Genomic DNA, 20595 nt, shown 5'->3' on the forward strand with positions numbered 1-20595 from the left:
CTCCAATCCCAGCCTGTCCAAAACATGAACAAGATTTTAAAGATCAATTCACTCATGGCAGAATTTAAAGGTAAAATTCAAAATTATGAGTTAAAGAAAAATCTCTTAGTAATAATATAAAATTACACATGAGGCCGACTAGTTTTTTTGAGGACTAGACCTCACCACTTAGAGAAAGGGATTGATTTAAACACAATCGCTTGAAAAGAACATATTTTTGTGGGAAAGCTCATGTTCATTTCTATTTTGTGTAAAGCAAAGCAATGTAAATCCTCATCCAATGCATTCATGGAAGAACTTGACAGAACAGTAAAGGTGGTTTGGATGCAGTGATCACCTCAAGAGTTATGAAAAAAAAATCTTCTTTGCAGATCTCAAATATGTTATTATTATAAAACACATTTCAAATAACACATTAAAATTATAAGGAATATTGATTTATTGAAATATAATCAATGAATAATTAGAAATATAATGATAATGTTAGAAATTAGTTCAATGAAATAATATATGCAGTGAAAGGCTCCAATTTTCTGCTGACTTCAGAATTAGTGGTATTGTTATAAGGTAATTCCTCTTAAAAATAATTAGAACTTTGTAACTCCTACTAGCGTCATTTTGTAGTCTCTCTGGAAAATACAAGCTCCTATGAAGTCAGTGAAATGATGCCCACTGACTTCAGAAAGAATTTTATCATAACTCATTTAAAATGTAACATTAGTCTATTAGCCTTATTACTTTCCAATTAGCCAGATTTTTCATAAACAAGCAGTATATTTTGTCTTGTTTTTGTGTAACTCAGATGCACATGCAAAAATAAATGCTATGATGTAACTTAATCTAGAGTAGATAAAGAATTCTAATGTTTTATATGAAAAAAATGCATAAAGGCACGCTCCTTTCTTTTAAGAGTTGTACACAATATTTTCTTTTCCTTTGATGAAATTTTCAAAGTTCTTATCTTTTAATGGGGTGAAATATAAACATTTTTCTTTTTTTTTTTTAGGACAAGACCTAAATTTAGGTGAGACAGTAGTGAAGTGGTTGTTCTGTTTTCCCCCATATGCTAGCTGAATGACTTTAACTACAGCTTTGAAGACTTAGCCTGATTATAATCTCCCTCTAGTTTTTCCTACTCTATCCAATTAACTAAAAAGTCTTTGGACCAGAGAGAGACAGACTTATAATGAGTAAAGATAGGAGTTAACATACTTGGGCATATTCTGCTGCTTTTTGAAGGACTAACCTTAACCAATTTTCCACTGGCTCATTTGAGGGGGTTGGATTAGTAAATCACACAACTTTGATGACATCACATAACGTATCGATAATGTTCTTATAGGCTAATATTAATTGGGATTCTAGGGGTATCCCACTCTTCCTTCTCACAGGAAGACTGTGATAATCTGAGCTCTTCTGTCTTTCCCTTGGCTTTTGGGGAACTGAAAATCTTTTGAAGAGAAAGATTTATTGTAATCAGTACATTCCTGGGGAAAATTTACATTTCAATAAATCAGTATTTTCTTTCAGCAAGAAGATACATATTATCAACATATATGAAGTTCAGAGATTTTTCTGTATGTGTGATCAAGTGTTGGCAAAGAAATACATAATGACATAAGTTATTGAAGCAGTAAACAATGTCACAGTGGTACATAAGTTCCAATGATTTCCACCAAAAAAAATCACTTGTGGACTCCTAGGCATAGACTTTCAGCAGCCTATGAAATTTGCACAGGTAAATTTGCCGGATGTATAATGACATGAAGCAGTGAGAGAAAAAACAAAGCAATTCCATTTGAAATGCCATGTAAAAACTGAGAAAAGTTACAAGACAACTTCCTTGTATCTTATTTTGCAAAAAGATATGACTTGCATATTCATATTATGCATTGGAAAAAACAAATGATGACATTTCAATTTTTAGTTGTTTCCTATTTAAAGAGTATCAACTCTCTCTCTTGAACACAATCTTTTGTCAGGAGTCAACATTTGTACTTCCTGAGTGATGATTTTAACCTGAGTAATGGATTAAAGCTGTACTGTCAGGTTGGATCATTAATTCAAAAACAAACAAAGGGAAGGTTTAAATAAAATTTTCTGAGGGAATTCATACAGAGGCAGAGATAATGTCAGCTAATATAAAATTTTGTACTTTTCAACAGTGCATTGCCTGGTATTAACATGTAACGCTCAACAGGAAGATTGTTATGAAAGAGGCTACCACAAACACAAAGAGGCACAATTGCTCTTCAAAGGTTTTAAGTGATCAAAAAACATTTAACAAGCGTAGCCACTGGTCTAAAACACAGCAGATCAGAGCAGTGTAATTATTACAAATGACCTGCATTAATAACATGAGGTTATATTTTTATGGGAATTACCTTATAATAATACAACTAGTTCCGAAGTTACCAGAAAATTGGAGCCTTTTACTGCATGTATTATTTATTTGAACCAATGTATAAATATTCACAGTTACCAGTAAAGAAACAAATTTTCCAGCAAATTATCAATGTATATTGCTTTCTCATTCATTCTTTTATATTTCCTGAGGAAAATAAATAAGATAAGAGATGTTACAGCTAATTATCTGGAAAGAGAATGGCCTAAATGTTTTCATATTTCCACAGCGGTAGAAGGAAAGTAGCTAGTGCCACTCTTACAAAAATGTTAGTGTACAGCACTTGCCTGTTGAATAAATTCTGCTTCTCAGTTTTTAGCAACTTTCAAAAAAAACCCCTCCTGCCTCCTGCTGTATGCCTCCTGAACTTGAGCACAAAGGATATACTCTGGTATGTCCTTTTCTGATCTGGATTCTGCTGTGAAGATTACAGCTCTTCAGGAGCTCCTTTTTGGAATAATCAGAGAAATACAGAGTATGGTACTGTACGGTCAAGGTATGATGCAGGTTGTGTATCACCTGAACCACCTTTAAACTAGTTGGCTTACATAGGACTAAAGTTGGCATCCTGGAGGAGGTAGTCACTTTATGTGCTGTTGGAGTAATAAAAGGGTAATTTATCAGCCTGGAGAACACTGGGCCTGCAATTAACAGGGCAGGAAGGAAAGCTCACTCATCTCCGTAGATTCATTCACTTCCTTTTAACCTTTCCTTCTTACCAGCAGGGGTATCCTTCAAGCTGTTTTCTTGGACAGAGAGGGGAAAATAACCCAATTTTTTTCTGAACAGTCTTCCAGATATGTAGATACTTTTGAGCTGCTTGTTTCACCTAATTTTAGTGCAAAAAGTACAGAAGCAATCACAGAGGACCAGAAAGCCAATTACAGATACAGTCCTTGCTCAAACAGACCTGACAGTGACTAATACATCAAGTTCCCTGCTGCAGACTATAAAATTAATTCTGAATGGTACTCCTATGAAACACGGGGGTGGTAAAAACACCTTCTGTGTGAAAGCATGTTTTTGCCTTGAATTAGGGCAAAAGTCACAGCGGGTGCTACAGTGGGGCAAGGCACTCTCTTCTTACATTTTAAAATTGGGTGGATTGTTCTGTAACATCCTTCATTTCCGGCTCTTCCTCCACAATTATCTTTCAGACGTGTTATCTGAAAGACAAACCACCAGCTACAGACAGAACTATGAGACAGGGAATATACACAGTCTATTTTTGGAGAATTTAGTACAGTTAAAAAAGCCTCCATTTGATTCCACTAAAATACATCCAACACCACCATTAAATATCAGTTCTTCCAGGTAAGCAAGAAATGGTTAATCCATTCCACAAAACAGAATATAAAATCTGTGTATAAAAGCAAGTATTAAAAGTTAGTGCAATATTTAAACTAAGTCTGGGGTTCACAGAAAGGACTTTTTTTATTATTATTCATTTTTAATAGAACTGAGACGTTCTAAACTGAGTGAACATATAAACAGTGAATTCATGTAGTTCTTCCAAAGACACCTGAAGAAGAAGACTTCACATTAACAATGGGGGATTAGGAAGAATATTGTTGTGTGTAAACAAAATAAACCCTGAAATCCTAGTCAGATATAAGGGATCTCTTCCGTTACTGAGGTAATACATAATGCAGATAAGAGTTTAAAACATTATAACAGATGGCAAACATCATAACTGAGATTTTATTGCTTTCACTATCTGGCACATTCCAGCAGTCTTCTTAAGTCTTTGAATCCTGAGACAGTTACAGATATCAGAAATCTAATGAGAAGCCCTTCACTTCACTTCCACCATGGTTTGGACCCCAATGCTTTACTTTTGGAGCCAAGAATGGTGAATGGTGTAGAAATAGCAGAAGAGATTTCCCAGTGCACGTAGGAACAGATTAACTGTGTTACCTGATACCATGTTGACAATTTATAAGTCTGAAAGTATAACTTTCAGAGTTGTCTACTTATTAGTCTTTGTCTTCTTTCTTTAATTAAACAATAAATGTTTAAGGAAAAGGGCTATGAAATGTGCAAGACTCTAGTTTTGGATCATATTTCTGTTACTTTAATCTGATTTACTTTGTGAGACAAAGATAGTGGCCTTCCACTACACTGGGACAAAGTGTACTCAAAGACACTGGTCAATAACAACCTTATTGTTAAATAACTGTGGTGGAAGCATTGAAATATTTTGAAGTAAAACAGCAGATCCAGCCTGAACTTTTCAAATACAAAACCCTAAAAAAATACTTTGGGGGAATATCAGGTCATTAAATGGATTATTATTCATTAGAATGTTTAATCTATTTTATTTGTATACATATATTTTTAAGTTTGCTTTCTGATGAGTTAAAATAGAGATTAAGGCTGGTTTAAGTTTAAATGGTATGATTTTTTTTAAGATGTTTAAGAGTAATCCAGGGGCTCTTCATTTAGCATTTGACAGTCTGTGTGGTTGCATATCACTTCCACTTCAGATTGTGAATCCTCATTCTTCATATTAAAATCCTTCAGTGAATGTATCTCAATCTACTCTTGCAATGATTCATTTAAGTCCTATGTGCCTAATAGCAGATGGATTTTTATAATAAACACAGTTCGAGATAAATGCAGTCGTTTTGTCACATTTGCCTTTGTTGCCTAAAACAGTCTTTTCCTCTTCTTGTGTCCCAATTGAGTACTTTGAATGAACATTACCTCAGTGAAATCATATGTTAAGATGTAGCTAAGATTTGTATTCAGACTAGTTATTTTTTTCAGTGAACAGTAACTGTTCCATTCCAGCACATTTAGAGTGGGAATGGCTGATGAGCCAACCAAGAGAAACATCTGTACAAATGAGCAATAGCATGATCCCTGTTGCCATAGCCCTTTCTTCCAATCCCACCTATTCAGATGAATTGGTATTACTGAATTTATATTACTCTTGTTATTCTAATTTAGGAAAAGACCGTGCCCTGCCCTGGATAGGCCTGGCAGTGGTGAGAAGCAAGATGGAAAAGCCTCTACAAAATTTGCACATTTCCAGGTATAGCAGTTCGTGGCATTTGCTGTCCTTGAATTAGCGAGGCTAAATGAAGTTTCACACAGGTGTTAGCTTTAAGTAGCTTTGGTCACAGAAGATGTCATCAGAATCAGATTTTAAAAAAAAAAAAAAAGAGAAAAAAACAACTATACTGAAGTGGGTGAAGGAGCAGAAAGAGGAGAAAGGATGTTTGAGACTTGAGAATGCAGTATAACATCAGATAAGAGACACAAACTGGTTTATTTGAATCATAGTACCTTCTTTTTATATGGACATCACAACATAAAGCTTTTTCGAAGTTATTTCCCTCTATTGTGTAGCCTGAACAAGAAAATAATAATCTACAGATTAAGGAGTCCTAGAAATAAAACATTTCAGAAACTTTTTTCCTCAGATAGGTTGGATATCAGGTGAGAGAAAAATCAAACAAGTGAGAGACAAAGTTTGCTTGTATATACCTTAAGCACAAAGACACCCTTGGTATTTCTACTTATATAAACCCTGAACTAGGAGATCTCTGGCTGTAGTAAAGAAACACGTGTGTTGCATGTTAAAATGAGACAAGAAAAACAAAGCAGTGGTAGAGCACATTTCAGAAAATTAGTGGTCTTGTTAAAAGTCTTATGAGAATTTTGATAGATGGTATTGAGTACCTCAGAGGAGTGATATCAGGATTAGCCCTTCCTCATAGAGCTATTTGACAACAGATTCAAATCAATATATATGTGATAAGTATTTGTTGTTATTACCTCTTGCATTCTGTAGGGGTTTTTGAGGAGGTAATTCATTGTGACGCATGAAATAGTCCTGTGGGAGCTCCTGGGTTAGAGTAGAATAAAACTAGCAAATGAAGTGTCAAGACTTTATACTACTGTTTATTTTATACATTTAAAGTACACTATCCTTTCTAGTACCATTCCTTCAAATAACTGCACCAATTTGCTATATTTTAAAAGTACTTATGAAGAGCGAAGCAGTCAGCACAATTGTAGGGCTTTGAAACACTGAGTGTAATGTAAGGATTAACTGATATGAAAACCAGAATTTTTCAAAATACAACATAATTTAAGCACTAGTGTAATACTAGAGCTAGCACTTCTGAGTCATAAATACCAAATCCCTTCATTGGCCTTCCAAAGCCTAAAGCCTGTCACCACACATTTGTCAGTCTCCAACACTAAGTGAAAACAATTCTTACATCTGTAATACTGAGTGTAGAAATAAGTCATCTTTGACTTCAGAGGCTATGTGTTCACATAAAATTGCTAGAGGTTTATCTTGGCAGAAACGTATCTTCTCCGTTCTCCGCTGTTCCTTTCAGGTCTGAGAATCATATGTATGTTCAGAAAGCAATGACATGGCCTCAGAAAAAGTGGATGTCTCTCCACACTTCCTATTTTTATACAAAACAATGCACTTAAAAGGGCTACTTTGGTATCATATTTTATCAGCTTATTTATATTGTGAATTTGTTGCGGACAAGATCATTTCCTTGGTGAAAATATCTGGAACAGCTAACAAAAAGGAGCCCGGGCTTTGGCTAGGACCTCCAGACTTTTTTATAATACAGAGTAGTTAGTAATCCTCTTTTCTTTCCTGGCTGATTATGAGAGAAAGCAAAGTTGTCCAGAAGAAAAAGACTGAGAAAAGTTTCTTTGGTGCAGAAAAAATATTATCTGTATGTCTCCGTGTATCAAAAGAGTATAAGGTAAATTGATTTACTTATGTGCATACAGTTAAAGTGTGTATGTTACTAAACTCCATAAAGTATCTTTTTTCACCTATTTTAATATGACACATTGAAAAAAAATACTTATGAAATAAGTTGTTGTATAAGTCATAATTCTTTTTTGAGCTTCATAAATGTGTTATAAAGTCCTATAAGAACACTTATCTATCACAAGAAAGTAAGTATCTTGTTTCTGGACTTTATTAAAACTTCTTGAGAGCTTTTAAGTTAACTTTTTTACTTTACTTTTTACTTAAAAGTTCTTCCTAGACAAGACTGTAACAAAATGACTGTAACAGGAGTATGTGTTTAAAACTGTAACACTAAAAGTTGATTTCATACTCACACATTCAGACTATTTGGTGCTTCAGTTCAATCCTGGTGTCATTCATGTCTTTTACATGTCTACTGTCACCAATTTATCAAAATAGATGGAAAACTAAGTCTTTGTACTATAGAGAAAGAGGAGTATGACCCACATTTATGTTTTCTTTGCCAAACCTTACTTCTGTCTTCTGTCTTTATGGTTTTCATACTGGTTTTCACCAAATGAAAGTTAACAACAATGAAATACTAGGCCATTGATATTTTTAACGTGCGTAATTTTTCTTCTGTTATGATTCATAAGTTGCTATGTGGGCACTGGCAAACTCAGTCCATTGTGTCTCTACCTGTCCAGTTCTACTGCAGTTGAGGTTTATTTTTCAGTTTAAAAATGTGGTCATGTTACACTGATAAGCTAGTGTTTTATAATGCATAGAAGCAGCATGTAACAGTGGAAAAGCTGAACAATGATCTGTTATATATCAGAAGAAACGAAGTAAAAATGTGCAGATGTACAGCAATTCTTGAGCTTGACTTCTGAGGAAGATTACAAGTGTTTGCAGATCAGAAGCTTATGAAGGGTTGTATTTGAACAAATCTAACTTTTTGATCTTGTTTGCTCTGTAAGTGTGGTTGTGTTTTTTTTTTTTTTCTATCAGTGTACTTAGGACTGCGAATATAAGTTTCTATGCAACAAGTTTTCGTGGTCTTCCATGACATATATGATAAAATACGAACCATATCTAAATACAGAAGAGTACTCAGACATTTCTGACCATTTGTATGCAACTAAAAAAAAAAAAAGGATGCACAAAACCCCACTAGAACTAGAAAGCTAACATTGAGGATCAAACATACTGTAGTCAACTTTCAGGTTTAGCTGCAGTTCTACCATGCTTTTAAAGATCAGTAAACAATAGCATCAGAGTAAATCTAGCTATTTAGTTTAAAAACAAGGAGTTCAGGACCTGATTTAGCTTGAAATTTATACCAGTCACCTGAATCTAAGAAAATTTCACCAGCTTAAATCATGATGATGTTTATCTTTTAAATTTTAATTCTAGTGTGTTGGGTTTGCGTGGCAAGGTTTTGGTAGCAGGGGGGCTACAGGGGTGGCTTCTGTGAGAAGTTGCTAGAAGCTTCCCCTGTGTCTGACAGAGCCAATGCCAGCCGGCTCCAAGACAGACCCGCTGCTGGCCAAGGCCGAGCCAATCGGCACCTCTGTGATAACATATTTAAGAATGAGAAAAACAGTTAGTGAGCGCTTTTGGAGCCAGAGAGAGGAGTGAGAAGATGTAAGAAACTCTGCAGACACCCAGGTCAGTGCAGAAGGAGGGGGAGGAGGTGCTCCAGGCGCCGGAGCAGAGATCCCCCTGCAGCCCATGGAGAAGACCATGGTGAAGCAGGCTGTACCCCTGCAGCCCATGGAGGGAGAATGAGGGGGTGTAGAGATTCCACCTGCAGCCCATGGAGGACCCCACGCCAGAGCAAGTGGAGGCACCTGAAGGAGGCTGTGGCCCATGGGAAGCCCGCGCTGGAGCAAGCTCCTGGCAGGACCTGTGGATCCATGGAGAGAGGAGCCCATGCCAGAGCAGGTTTGCTGGCAGGACTTGTGACCCCGTGGGGGACCCCACGCTGGAGCAGTTTTCTCCTGAAGATCTGCACCCCGTGGAAGATACCCATGCTGGGGCAGTTGGTGAAGGACTGTAGCCCGTGGGAGAGACTCACGTTGGAGGTCATGAAGGACTGTCTCCCGTGAGAGGGACCCCACGCTGGAGCAGGGGAACAATGAGAGGAGTCCTCCCCCTGAGGATGAAGAAGCGGCAGAAACACCGTGTGATGAATGACCGTAACCCCCACTCCCCGTCCCCCTGTGCCGCTGGGGGGGGCGGAGGTTGAAACTGGGAGTGAAGTTGAGCCCGGGAAGATGGGAGGAGTAGGGGGAGGTGTTTTAAGATTTGATTTTATTTCTCATTCCTCTACTCTGTTTTGCTTAGTAATAAATAAGATGAATTTCCTCTGTAATTTCAGTCTGTTTTGCTCGTGACGATAATTAGTGAATGATCTCTCCCTGTCCTTATCTCGATCCACAAGCCTTTCGTTATACCTTTTCTCCCCTGTCTAGTGAAGGAGGGGAGTGACAGAGCAGCTCTGGTGGGCACCTGGCCCCCATCCAGGGTCAACCCACCACACTAGTTATGTAGAATCATAAATCTTGAGAAGATAATTTTGTTTGCTTACTAAAATGTATTTGGTTTACTTTTTTTCACTTTCACTTTGAATTCCTAAAGTCCTACTCATATATCATAGTGATGCAAAAGAAGTATTGTTCAAGTTGTGTCATTTATATTAAATCACTTAAGTGATTTCTGAAGAAAAATATTTTCCTGATGCATATTGTAACAAAATTCTTAATAATTGGAATGTTTTAACAGTTCTATTGGACATGATGTCCATGTCAGTAAGCATGTGTGATATCCCAGAACAAAGTAGTGTTGTCTAGGACTTTCTAGTATACATTCAAGACACCTTTTAAGGTGCATTCCAAATGTTAAATGCATGCCAGCATAAATCCATAAAATCACAACTCATTGAAGGTACTAGTAACTCAAGATATATGCACAAGTCATAAGACTGAACAGTATGGACTCACATTTGTTAAGTAATATCTTAGAAAAGGTTCAAATGAAACAATGTTACATGCAAACTTCAGTGTGCCTAATACATAGCTTATAATTCTAGAGATTTATAATACATGTAGTATAAAGAGAATATGAAGGCTAATTATATTTTTGACATTTTGAAAAGATTACACTAAATATATCAATATGAAGAAAATTGTAATGGAGTAAAAAAGGGTGAAAGAAAATGTACTATTCTCACAATTCTTTCATCATTTAGTACTTGCTTAATAGCCCTAGTCATATTCTAAGATTATTTTACAGTCTTTCCATACCATAGAGTGTCATTATCAAATAGATATAATATATCCAGTATTCCAAGGAACATCTGTTTTTAAATATTTCATCTCTAACTTTTTTTCAAAGTCAAAACTTCAAAGGCACTCTCAGGAAGTAAGTAAGTGTCCTAATCTTTTTGCAGATCTCTTAAAATCTCATCTAGACAAGCTATAACAGGGCTTGAAAATGTATAGACTAAGTATCAGTGCAACAGCATCGTAGGCTGAATCCAAACTGACCTGTTAACGCATGCCCCAAGATGTTCAGAGTTCCATTTCTCCAGTTGTTCAAATCAGAATTGGGCAAGCATACACTACAGCTTCTCTATGGCCACATTTCTAAGTTGCCTTTTCACTGTCAAGTCAAGAAGGACCTGGGGTTCTCACCTAAGCTTGGAAACTTGGAGTACACTCAAATTCAGTAAATATAGATAAATTCAGGGATTGACACCAACCTTGACTTCTTATCTATTAGTACTGAATTTTGCAATGCAAAATGCAGAAAATGTGAAAAAATTAAAAAAAAAAAAAAAGCAAAATGCAGAAATGCAATTTTGATGATACCAGGCATCTATTCCCATCATCTCTGCCTATATTTCTACACTGGACAGAGAAGTAAAAGATGTAGAATAACATCCTGATTCAGGGAAGTAGTTAACTTACTTGTGCTTCAATCCAATTGCTCATGCTCACAGTTCCATGCCACTAAAGTACACAAATTATTTTTTTGAAGAAAGTTGTTACAAATGTGGTTCATAAAATAAAAAAAAAAAAAAAACAAAACAAAAAAACAAACCAAAACCCAAAACACAACAAAAAATCAATCAAACAAAAAACCAAAAAACCAACAAAAAAAACAAACCCCACACAGTATGAAAAGCAGAAAGAAGTGTAAGAAGTAATAATGGCATTGTTGTCGAGTGGGCTGCAGTACATTGGTTCCAATAATGCTCCATGAAATTCAGCTACCACAACTAAACCTTATATTTTCCCATAGTTCTATGAAAAATTAGAATAATCTCTCAGCTTAACTGCCAAACCTTTTATGTTTAAGTAGTAACTCACAGGGATATGTCATTGCAACACCTTTTATTTGGCTAAAATACTGTGTTGAGGTCAGTCTACACTATGCCAAATAGGTATTAACATGTTACAATGAAACTGATACTCATATTCATACCATGCTCATAGAAATCCTATAATTGCAGTCATATTCATGTAAATCTTGGAAACATTATACAGACAACTTTTCCATATCTTTTACAAGATAATTCAGTGGTATTTCTTAGTGGAAAATATGCCAATTCACTATTTAAATGCACGAAGGAAACAGAATCATGGACTCACAGTTTGTAATTTTCAGGACTTTTTTGACTTCTCCACTTCCTGATCCTCCGCAACCATCTTCATCATCACAATCTCCACTGATTTGTTCATCTACACCTCCACCACTGCCTGTTTGTTGGAGATCCCATGTATCATATTTAGGAAATGATTTGCCCTGCAACAGCTGAAGACAAGATACAATATGTAAGTTAGCAGTACAGATGGAGAATTTCTGTGAGTACTCAAAATTTCACATATGTCTCTACAGTAATTATCTGATTTAAAAAGAAAGCTTCAGGATCCACAGGATGAGAATTCTGATTTTTTTTACTTTTTTTGTTTCTGGCTTGCAGCCAGATTTAAAGGAGTGGTATCTGGAGATGTATACTTCATTTTTAATTTTAAAAAAATACAAAATGTCTTTGTCTTTATTGCTATATAAAAAACCCATCAGGCACCAATTCCTGGCTCAGAGGCCAATTGGAATGCATATGGACATGTGCTCACTTCTTCAGGCTAATCCCCTTTAGAGCAGACAGACAGCATCCATGTTACATAGCAGCTGGCCCTGGATCTTTTCAAGACCCATATGGTTTCCACATGGCCTTAAGATACAATTACTTTGTGTGGATTTTTCAGTCTGAAATGTCTGGAATAGCATGAGAGCTGTGCTGCAGCTCTGTGCTGGTGAATGCAAAACACGCATGTTGTATGCTGTGTGTGTGTCACATGGGAATCTGGTAGAAGTTGAAGGAAAGTATGTGTTGGGACAATATCAAATGCCTGACCAGGGAGCAGCAGAACAAGCTAGTACAGTTCAAGCCAGCGCTAGCCTGGAGAGAGCTATTTCCCAAATCACATCCAGGCATTGTTTTGGGAGAACTAATAAGGGTGACCTAAAACAAAGCAAAGGGATAGCTGATACTGGCCTAAGCAGTGCAGGTGATTTGGGTCCAGTACACAAGCTTGGTCTCTGGCTCCTTTTTATTTATGACTATAGGCATGGCCAATGATGCCAGCATTGTCTACAAGACAACAGGTAGAGATCTCAAAGTTTAACTCATTTCTCCATCCTGTTGAGCAGAATAACATTCATCTCTCTCACTTATCAAATGTACAAATGATGTCATCCAGCTTTTTAAATACTAAGTGGTAGGACTGTCATATACACACACACACAATGTGCCCTCTGCCCCATCCAGATTCAGTTCAGTTTACGTCTGATACATATAAACTTCATAATAGCTAAAGAAATAGGTTCTTACAAATGTTAAGAATTCTTATAACTTTATCCAGTCCAAAATATCAGCTGGAGCAGGCTTGTGCATTGCACTTGCTTCAATCTAGCAAGACTCCTTTACACTGGCCAAAACTTCACTGGCTCAGATTCTTTAATTCAATAATCAAATGTTTTTCCTCCTGACAGTAGCTACTAAGTAGTCTGAAACAGACTGAATTGTTTCATGCTTTCAAAATGTGGTTGCTTTGTCAAGATATGTCAAGGACAGTAAGAAGGGCTTTTTCAAGTACCTCAGCAGCAAAAGGAAGACTAGAGGAAGTGCGGGCCCGCTGCTGAATGAGGTAGGTGCCCTGGTGATGGAGGATACAGAGAAGGTGGAGCTGCTGAATGCCTTCTTTGCTTCAGTCTTTAGTGCTAAGGCTGGCCCTCAGGAATCCCAGACTCTGGAGGTAAGAGAGAAAGTCTGGAGAAAGGAAGACTCGGTCGAGGAGGATCGGGTTAGAGATCATTTAGGCAAAATTGACATCCTTGAATCCATGGGCCCTGATGGGATGCACCCATGAGTCCTCAGGGAGGTGGCAGATGTTATTGTTATGCTGCCCTCCATCATCTTTGAAAAGTCGTAGAGATCAGGAGAGGTGCCTGAGGATGGGATGAAAGCCAATGTCACTCCAGTCTTCAAAAAGGGCAAGAAGGAGGACCCAGGAAACTACAGGCCAGTCAACCTCACCTCCATCACTGGAAAGGTGATGGAACAGCTCATTCTGAAGGTTATCTCTAAGCATGTGGAGGAAAAGAAGGTTATCAGAAGTGGTCAACATGGATTCACCAAGGGGAAATCATGACTAACCAATCTGATAGCCTTCTGTGATGGCATGACTGGCTGGGTGGATGAGGGGACAGCAGTAGATGTTGTCTACCTTGACTTCTGTAAGGCTTTTGACATTGTCTCCCATAACATCCTCATAAGTAAGCTTAGGAAGTGTAGGTTAGATGAGTGGACAGTGAGGTGGATTGACAACTGGCTGAATGGCAGAGCCCAGAGGGTTGTGATAAGTGGCGCAGAGTCTAGTTGGAGGCCTGTAGCTAGTGGTGTGCCCCAGAGGTCAGTACTGGGTCTGGTCTTATTTAACATATTAATCAATGACCTGGACAAGGGGACAGAGTGTACCGTCAGCAAGTTTGCTGATGATACAAAACTGGGAGGAGTGGCTGACACACCAGAAGGCTGCGCTGCCATTCAGCAAGACCTGGACAGGCTGGAGAGTTGGGTGGAGAGGAACTAAATGAAATTCAACAAGGGCAAGTGTAGGGTCCTGCACCTAGGGAGGAATAACCCCATGCATCAGTACAGATTCAGGGTGGACCTGCAGGGAGGCAGCACTGCAGAGAAGGACCTGTGAGTCCCCATGGACAACAAGCTCTGCATGAGTCAGCAGTGTGCCCTCGTGGCTAAGGCGGCCGATCATATCCTGGGGTGCATTAAGAGAACTGTGGACAGCAGGTCAAGGGAGATTATCCTCCTCCTCTACTCTGCCATGGTGAGGCCACATCTGGAGTAGTGTCCAGTTCTGGGCACCCCAGTTCAAGAAAGACAAAGAACTACTGGAGAGATTCCAGCAGAGGGCTACAAAGATGATTAGGGGACTGGAGCATCTCTCGTATGAGGAAAGGCTGAGAGAGCTGGGTCTGTTTAGCCTGGAGAAGACTGAGAGGGGATCTTATTAGTGCTTATAAATATCTGAAGGATGGATGTCAAGAGGATGGGTCCAGATGCTTTTCAGTGGCGCCAGTGACAGGACAAGGGGCAACAGGCACAAACTGGAACATGGGAAGTTCCATCTCAATATAAGGAAAAACTTCTTTACTTCGAGGCTGACAGAGCACTGGAACAGACTCCCCAGAGAGGTTGTGGAGTCTCCTTCCCTGGAAATATTCAAAACCCTCCTGGATGTGATCCTGTACAATGTGCTCTAGGTGATCCTGTTTTAGGAGGGGGGTTGGACTAGATGATCTCATGGGGTCCCTTTGAACCCCTGTTGTTCTGTGATTCTGTGATTCTGTGAAAATAGCAGCAAATATTATTGACAACCATGTTAGTATGACTGAGTTATGGCAAGGGTTAGGTCACCAGTGCTGTGAGACTGCAGTAGGCATGCCAATATTTCAGGTTAGATTTGCTGGATCTTTCCCTTAATTTTGGAGAAAGATTGTTGAACTAAAATTTTGATATCAAAACCATGTCTACTGCTGGTGGCATTTTATTTTCAGAGAAAATTTGGGTTTTCTTACCACTACTGTGATACATGTACACAGCTGCATGATTCAGGCTTAAGTAAACTGAAAGGTCCTTGGGAGTCTACAACTTCACACCTTGCCTACATAGCTTTGGGAAGCTAGGCCTCCAGCTTAGATCTTTCACTGTCCAATTGCCTAAAAGGCCTTTGGGATTTTCACTGGTGGCTTAGTGGAAGACTTTCTTTGACACGCACAGCAATTCTGAAAAAGGTTATAATACCAAAAAGTACCATTATTAAATTTTGTGAAATTTCATCATTTAGAAAGAAAATACAGGTTTGCATGACAGAAGTTACATTGTTGTAATAAAGTATTTACAGAGTCTATTATTTAAATATACAACTTGGTACTATGTAACATTTCAGAAAGAAAAAAGAACAGCTTACAACAGCTGCAAAGGCATCTATAAAGGTATTATTTGAAGCTTCCTGACAAATCTGAGTGTAAGCATAATTAGGAAAATTATCACTAAGAATGTATGCTTGTTGTACAGTCCTATAGAGTCTGGTAATTTTTCCAGATTATTTAAGATCTTTATCAATGACCTGAAAAGCAGCCTAAACCACAAAATGGTAATGATAAATCTTTCAGTGGTACAAGAACTGGACAACTACTAAATAACAAAGAGAAGCAACAAATTGCCTGAGAAGATACGTCATCTGGTAAGCCAGGCAATGGAATGAATTTTTAAACACATACTATAATAAAATACAGACAAATGTAAATTTGCAAGTCTAAATATTGTATTACATGCATATTAGAAGATAAAATATTCTGTTCTGTAAAATAATTGTGGGTGTCCTGGATAGCCAGCAGACTATGAATTATCAAGAGTAGTGTTCTAGCCAAAAAATTTAATGGGATATCTTTGGGGACAGAAATAGGAATGCTAAGTCAGATTAAGGATGTTATATTAGTACTAAATCCAGTTCTTGTTTCCTCTGTTCAGAAAGGATGGCACAGAAGTGAATTCTATTACAGTGGTTAAAAAGGAAAAAAAAGTCACTTTTGTTTTTAACCAAGGAGCTCATCCTTTAGTGCATCAAAAAAAACCCCAAAAACAAAGGAAAAAAACCCAAAAAACCCTCAAGAATTTATTTAACCAGCCTTGTAAGCACCTGCATGGCAAAAACATATTTCACAGATTTGTGTAGCAGGCCAAAGCATATGAAAATAACAAATGCATCAAAACCTTTTATTTACACATTCAAATGAATCAAACAAATCTATATTATCAATATCATACATTTAAAAAAAACCACAAAGGTTGTTCTATAACAAAATAATTTATTGACAGTTCTGGTTAGGTTCTTAAAAAATATGTATATTCTGGATTAAACAGTTTTTGATCTTAAAACATGAATTAATTGAGAGGTTGAAGGATAGGGTATGCAGGCGGTTAGACAAAATAAGCAAAATGGTCCCTTCTGGTTCTCAAAAATCTATGAATTCAAGTAAGTAAATCTGGTTTAAATGAGAAGACTGTTTTACTTTCTGTGCTTGCAAGAAGTTACATGTGATTTCATCTCTCATGAGTGATGAACACTGTAAGGCAAGGGAACTTATGTTGACACTATTGAAACTGATGGGATATTGGTTCTCTTTCAACAAAAATCTAGTATCCTATTTACTTATCTTACCCATCATATACCTTCAGGAGAAACATTGATTTTCTATTAATTTTATTTCATTCTTTTTCAATAAAAATATCTTGAAGATACTCTGTTGCAGTCAATGTGAACTAAGCTCAGTCATAGTATTTCCTCTCTTTCATTTATGTGCATATTGTAAGTACTTGTGGAGGGAATCCCAAAGGATCCCAGCACTGAATCCAATTTACCTAATCAAATCAAACTAGAAGAATTATTTCTAGAAGTATGACTATTTTGACCTCTTTCAAATGAGAGGAATAAACTATGCTAAAGTTTATTCCTGTCCTTACAATTACATATCTGAATACTTAAAAATACAGCGTTTCTCTTTAGTGATCTCATTTAAAAACTACTCATGACTCTGTAGGCCAGAATCTCCTGCAGGGTTTCACTTCCAATAATTGAAAAGATCCGTAACAAAAAAGTGTGTTCTAAATTAGAAGTCCAGCTTATATTGGAGACCAGTATTTAGATAACTAGTATTACAACTCTTTTAGTCCCTCATGATAGTATCCTGTGTTTTTTTAGAACAAACTACAAAAGCTGTAGTTTTGTGTGAAGTACATCAGCCCCTTTTTAATTTTTTTGCTTTTTCAGTGAAATTTTCAAAGAGAGAATGAGATTTCTAATCAGCTATAGCCTTTACATCCCTGAGATGACGCAGAAAGTACAAGCACTGCTATGTCAAACCCACTGCTTTCTGCCCAAGATCAAGGGCTAAAACTCTGCATTTCAAGCCTGCAGACTCATTCCACTCCATAAAATCACCAACCAAACAGCATCCTGAAATTCTGATGGAAGCAACACAATATTTCTCTCCGGTCTAAGCCAACTCATCTGAACACATAAGGAAATAGACATTCATTCTGCCCACTAACACAAGCAAGAACCAGTAAGGTGGCTGTGGGCCAGCACTGCACCACACAGCTCTAACCTGTCTTTGTGCTTTCTTGATATACCTTTACTACCTCAGGATCAAAATAGCTGCTGCTTGAATAGTAGAAACAGGAATTACCCCAGCTTATTATTATACTACTACTTGAAAATCCAGATATCTCAGTAGTTATTTATGTAGCATTCAAAACCACTTACTAGGCAAACAACATTTTCACAGAAAGCTAACTCCTGAATTAGGTAGAAATGACTAATAGTTTTCACGGAAGGTACAGTTCAACAAAGCCAGGTTGTGGGCCCAGGCACTAACATACACTGTCCATTTTATCCCATCATTATCATGCTTCCTGGCCATTTGAACTGACCCAAACTACTAGCACTCCGCAGAAATGCTTGACCCGATTTGAGCCTTAGCATCGTCTAGGGACTGTTCCCAGCAGGCAGCCTGGATATGGTTATTCTGCTGTGGAAGTAGGACGCTTGCAGTCCCTGAGTAATTTTATTTAATACAACTTTTGGGGACGTCTACAGTGCTGAATAAAAGAGAACCGGGGAATGAGATAGGACAATAGATACTGAATGTTGACATTTCTGAGTCTTTGTAATTTACATCTGGTTTGGATTATTCCAACCAGTTCTCCCTAAGGCAAATCTCTTATTGTAAACACTGGGGACATGAAGTAGTGCGTGCTTTCAACCTTGATCCTCTTCTTATTTAGCAATATAGATACAGCTCCTAAATGTAATTGTACCTCAACAAATATCCTTTTCCTAATTTGTTACATTATTAAAGACAATCTTCTGTGCTGTAAAAACCTTGCTTTAGAACTGGGAGTGCATTTTGGATCCAAACTCCCTCAGTTCAGGTTCTCACATGAGTTCTGTAATGAGCGATTTCTGTTCTTTCCAGCTATTACTGGTTCCAATTGAACACAGGAGCAGAAGCTTGGCTCGTGTCCCTGGGTACAATCTTTGCTAGCACAATTATGCACACTATCAACTTGATTTGTTTAAAAAATATTTAGGGTTTTTTGGCCTTAAAAAATGCATGTCTTGCTAACAGCTGACTATACATTTAAATCATACTCAGAAAATTAAGTAAACAAGTCAGGCATTTCTAAGATAACAAATGAGAGCAAAATTAAACCCCAGAATAATAGCTTGTGCTCTTCTTTCTGTCTAGGTAGCTAAAATAAAAGAACAAAGTCACATTATATATGATTACTGTTTAGAGACTAATGTTCTTTGCCCGTTTCACCCATCCATGAAGACAGCATAGCTACAAGCAGAAAGAGATTATAATAATAATGAAAGGGAAACATATACATTAAAACAAACAAACAAACAAAACACATCACCAGTAAAATCTCATTTAAAATATTTCTAAAGCTATAGTATGAGCAGCTTCAATATCTGTTCTTCAGAGCCATGAATCTGCTTGGATTTTTTATTTGACTGTTCTTCTCTGTTTACCTGTTTCACTGTATTCCTCTGAAGGGTATTGGTATAACCTCCTCCACTGGACATTACAAATAATTTTTCAGATAATTTGCAAATAGTTTTATCCTTTACCTTGTCCTCATGTGCACTTTTAGACCTTTCTCTCTTGGCAAGGGTGGATACTAATAGATATGACATATAACATTTTCTTCTGTCATAATAGTAGATTGAAATAACATTCTTCTTCAGAAGATGGAATTCTGTCTTTCCAGAATAGACTATGTGAAACACTAGATGGCTTAGTATCAAGTGGTTTAATGAACAATTGAGCTCTAATAAGAATAAATAAAAGGATTGATTTAAATAACATGTCATTCTGTGATCAGATAAAGCTCATTTGAACAAGCTTACCAAGGATTTTGGGTAGCTTTTGGGTTAAAATTCATACACCTCAGTGTAGATGTCAAAAAATTTAGATGTTTTTCTGTAAGGTGTCTAAGGTCCTCAGTAGTAATTTGCATGTTAGAGGTTTGATTAAATTTTCTGGACATGATTGTCTAGTGCCATTTGAGATGGCCTAGAGTTCCTGGGGCACTACATGGGCAGAGAGATGTGATAGAGATTTTGCAGAAGACCTTCTGGAGCAGCAGCTGGAGGCCAATGGACACTGAGCAGCTGGAATGGCTCCAGCCATCTGTGTACATGAAAATGAACCATAATCCTGGTCAACAGAACCAACTGAAAACAAGGAGCTATTCAAATGAGCAAAGACAGGTGTCTAAAATGAGATTTATAGAAAAGAAGTAATTAAAAAAAAAATTATCCAAGTGAATTCTTCATTCTTTTAGCCAGCCCTTAAGTTTTTTTGTTTGTTTCTTTGGTAACAACACAGGTCCTAGCACAATGAGGCCAAGTGGACAAAATCACAATGGGATCCCAACCATTAACTGGATGATATAGCTATAAAATGGAAAATGTCATGATTTCTTTGTATGTTCTTTCTCTCTCTAAATGTACTACTAGCAAGAATAAAGACCCAATTACTTGTGATAAATAATGCTGATTACAAATTAAAAATTACATTTTCTGAAAAAAAGTTTCAAACCAAACATTTTCAGGGCTAACTAGAACTTATGAAATCACATTGAGAGTTAATCATAATTACATATATTGAACTCAGCCAGTTTCAACTAATCTGATGACTTTCCTTACACAGGACAGTTTTTCAAAGAAGAGAAAAAACCAAATGCGATGCATTCTCCCTGGCTGGAGACCAGGTGCCCCCCAAAGCCACT

The 20595-nt window shown here is 37.2% G+C and overlaps 1 protein-coding gene across 3 annotated transcripts in view; it reads right to left on the reverse strand.

Annotated features, from left to right (window-relative positions):
- GPC5 (glypican 5) overlaps positions 1–20595 on the reverse strand; it is a 791319-nt gene that overhangs the window by 327236 nt on the left and 443488 nt on the right. For all 3 annotated transcript variants that reach the window (XM_075741505.1, XM_075741501.1, XM_075741508.1), the window contains exon 7: positions 11798–11960. In XM_075741505.1, the coding sequence (XP_075597620.1) occupies positions 11798–11960 (163 nt within the window). The remainder of the gene's footprint in view (positions 1–11797; positions 11961–20595) is intronic.

The sequence above is a fragment of the Balearica regulorum genome, chromosome 1, assembly GCF_011004875.1.
Source record: "Balearica regulorum gibbericeps isolate bBalReg1 chromosome 1, bBalReg1.pri, whole genome shotgun sequence".
In the NCBI taxonomy this organism is placed as follows: Eukaryota; Metazoa; Chordata; class Aves; order Gruiformes; family Gruidae; genus Balearica; species Balearica regulorum.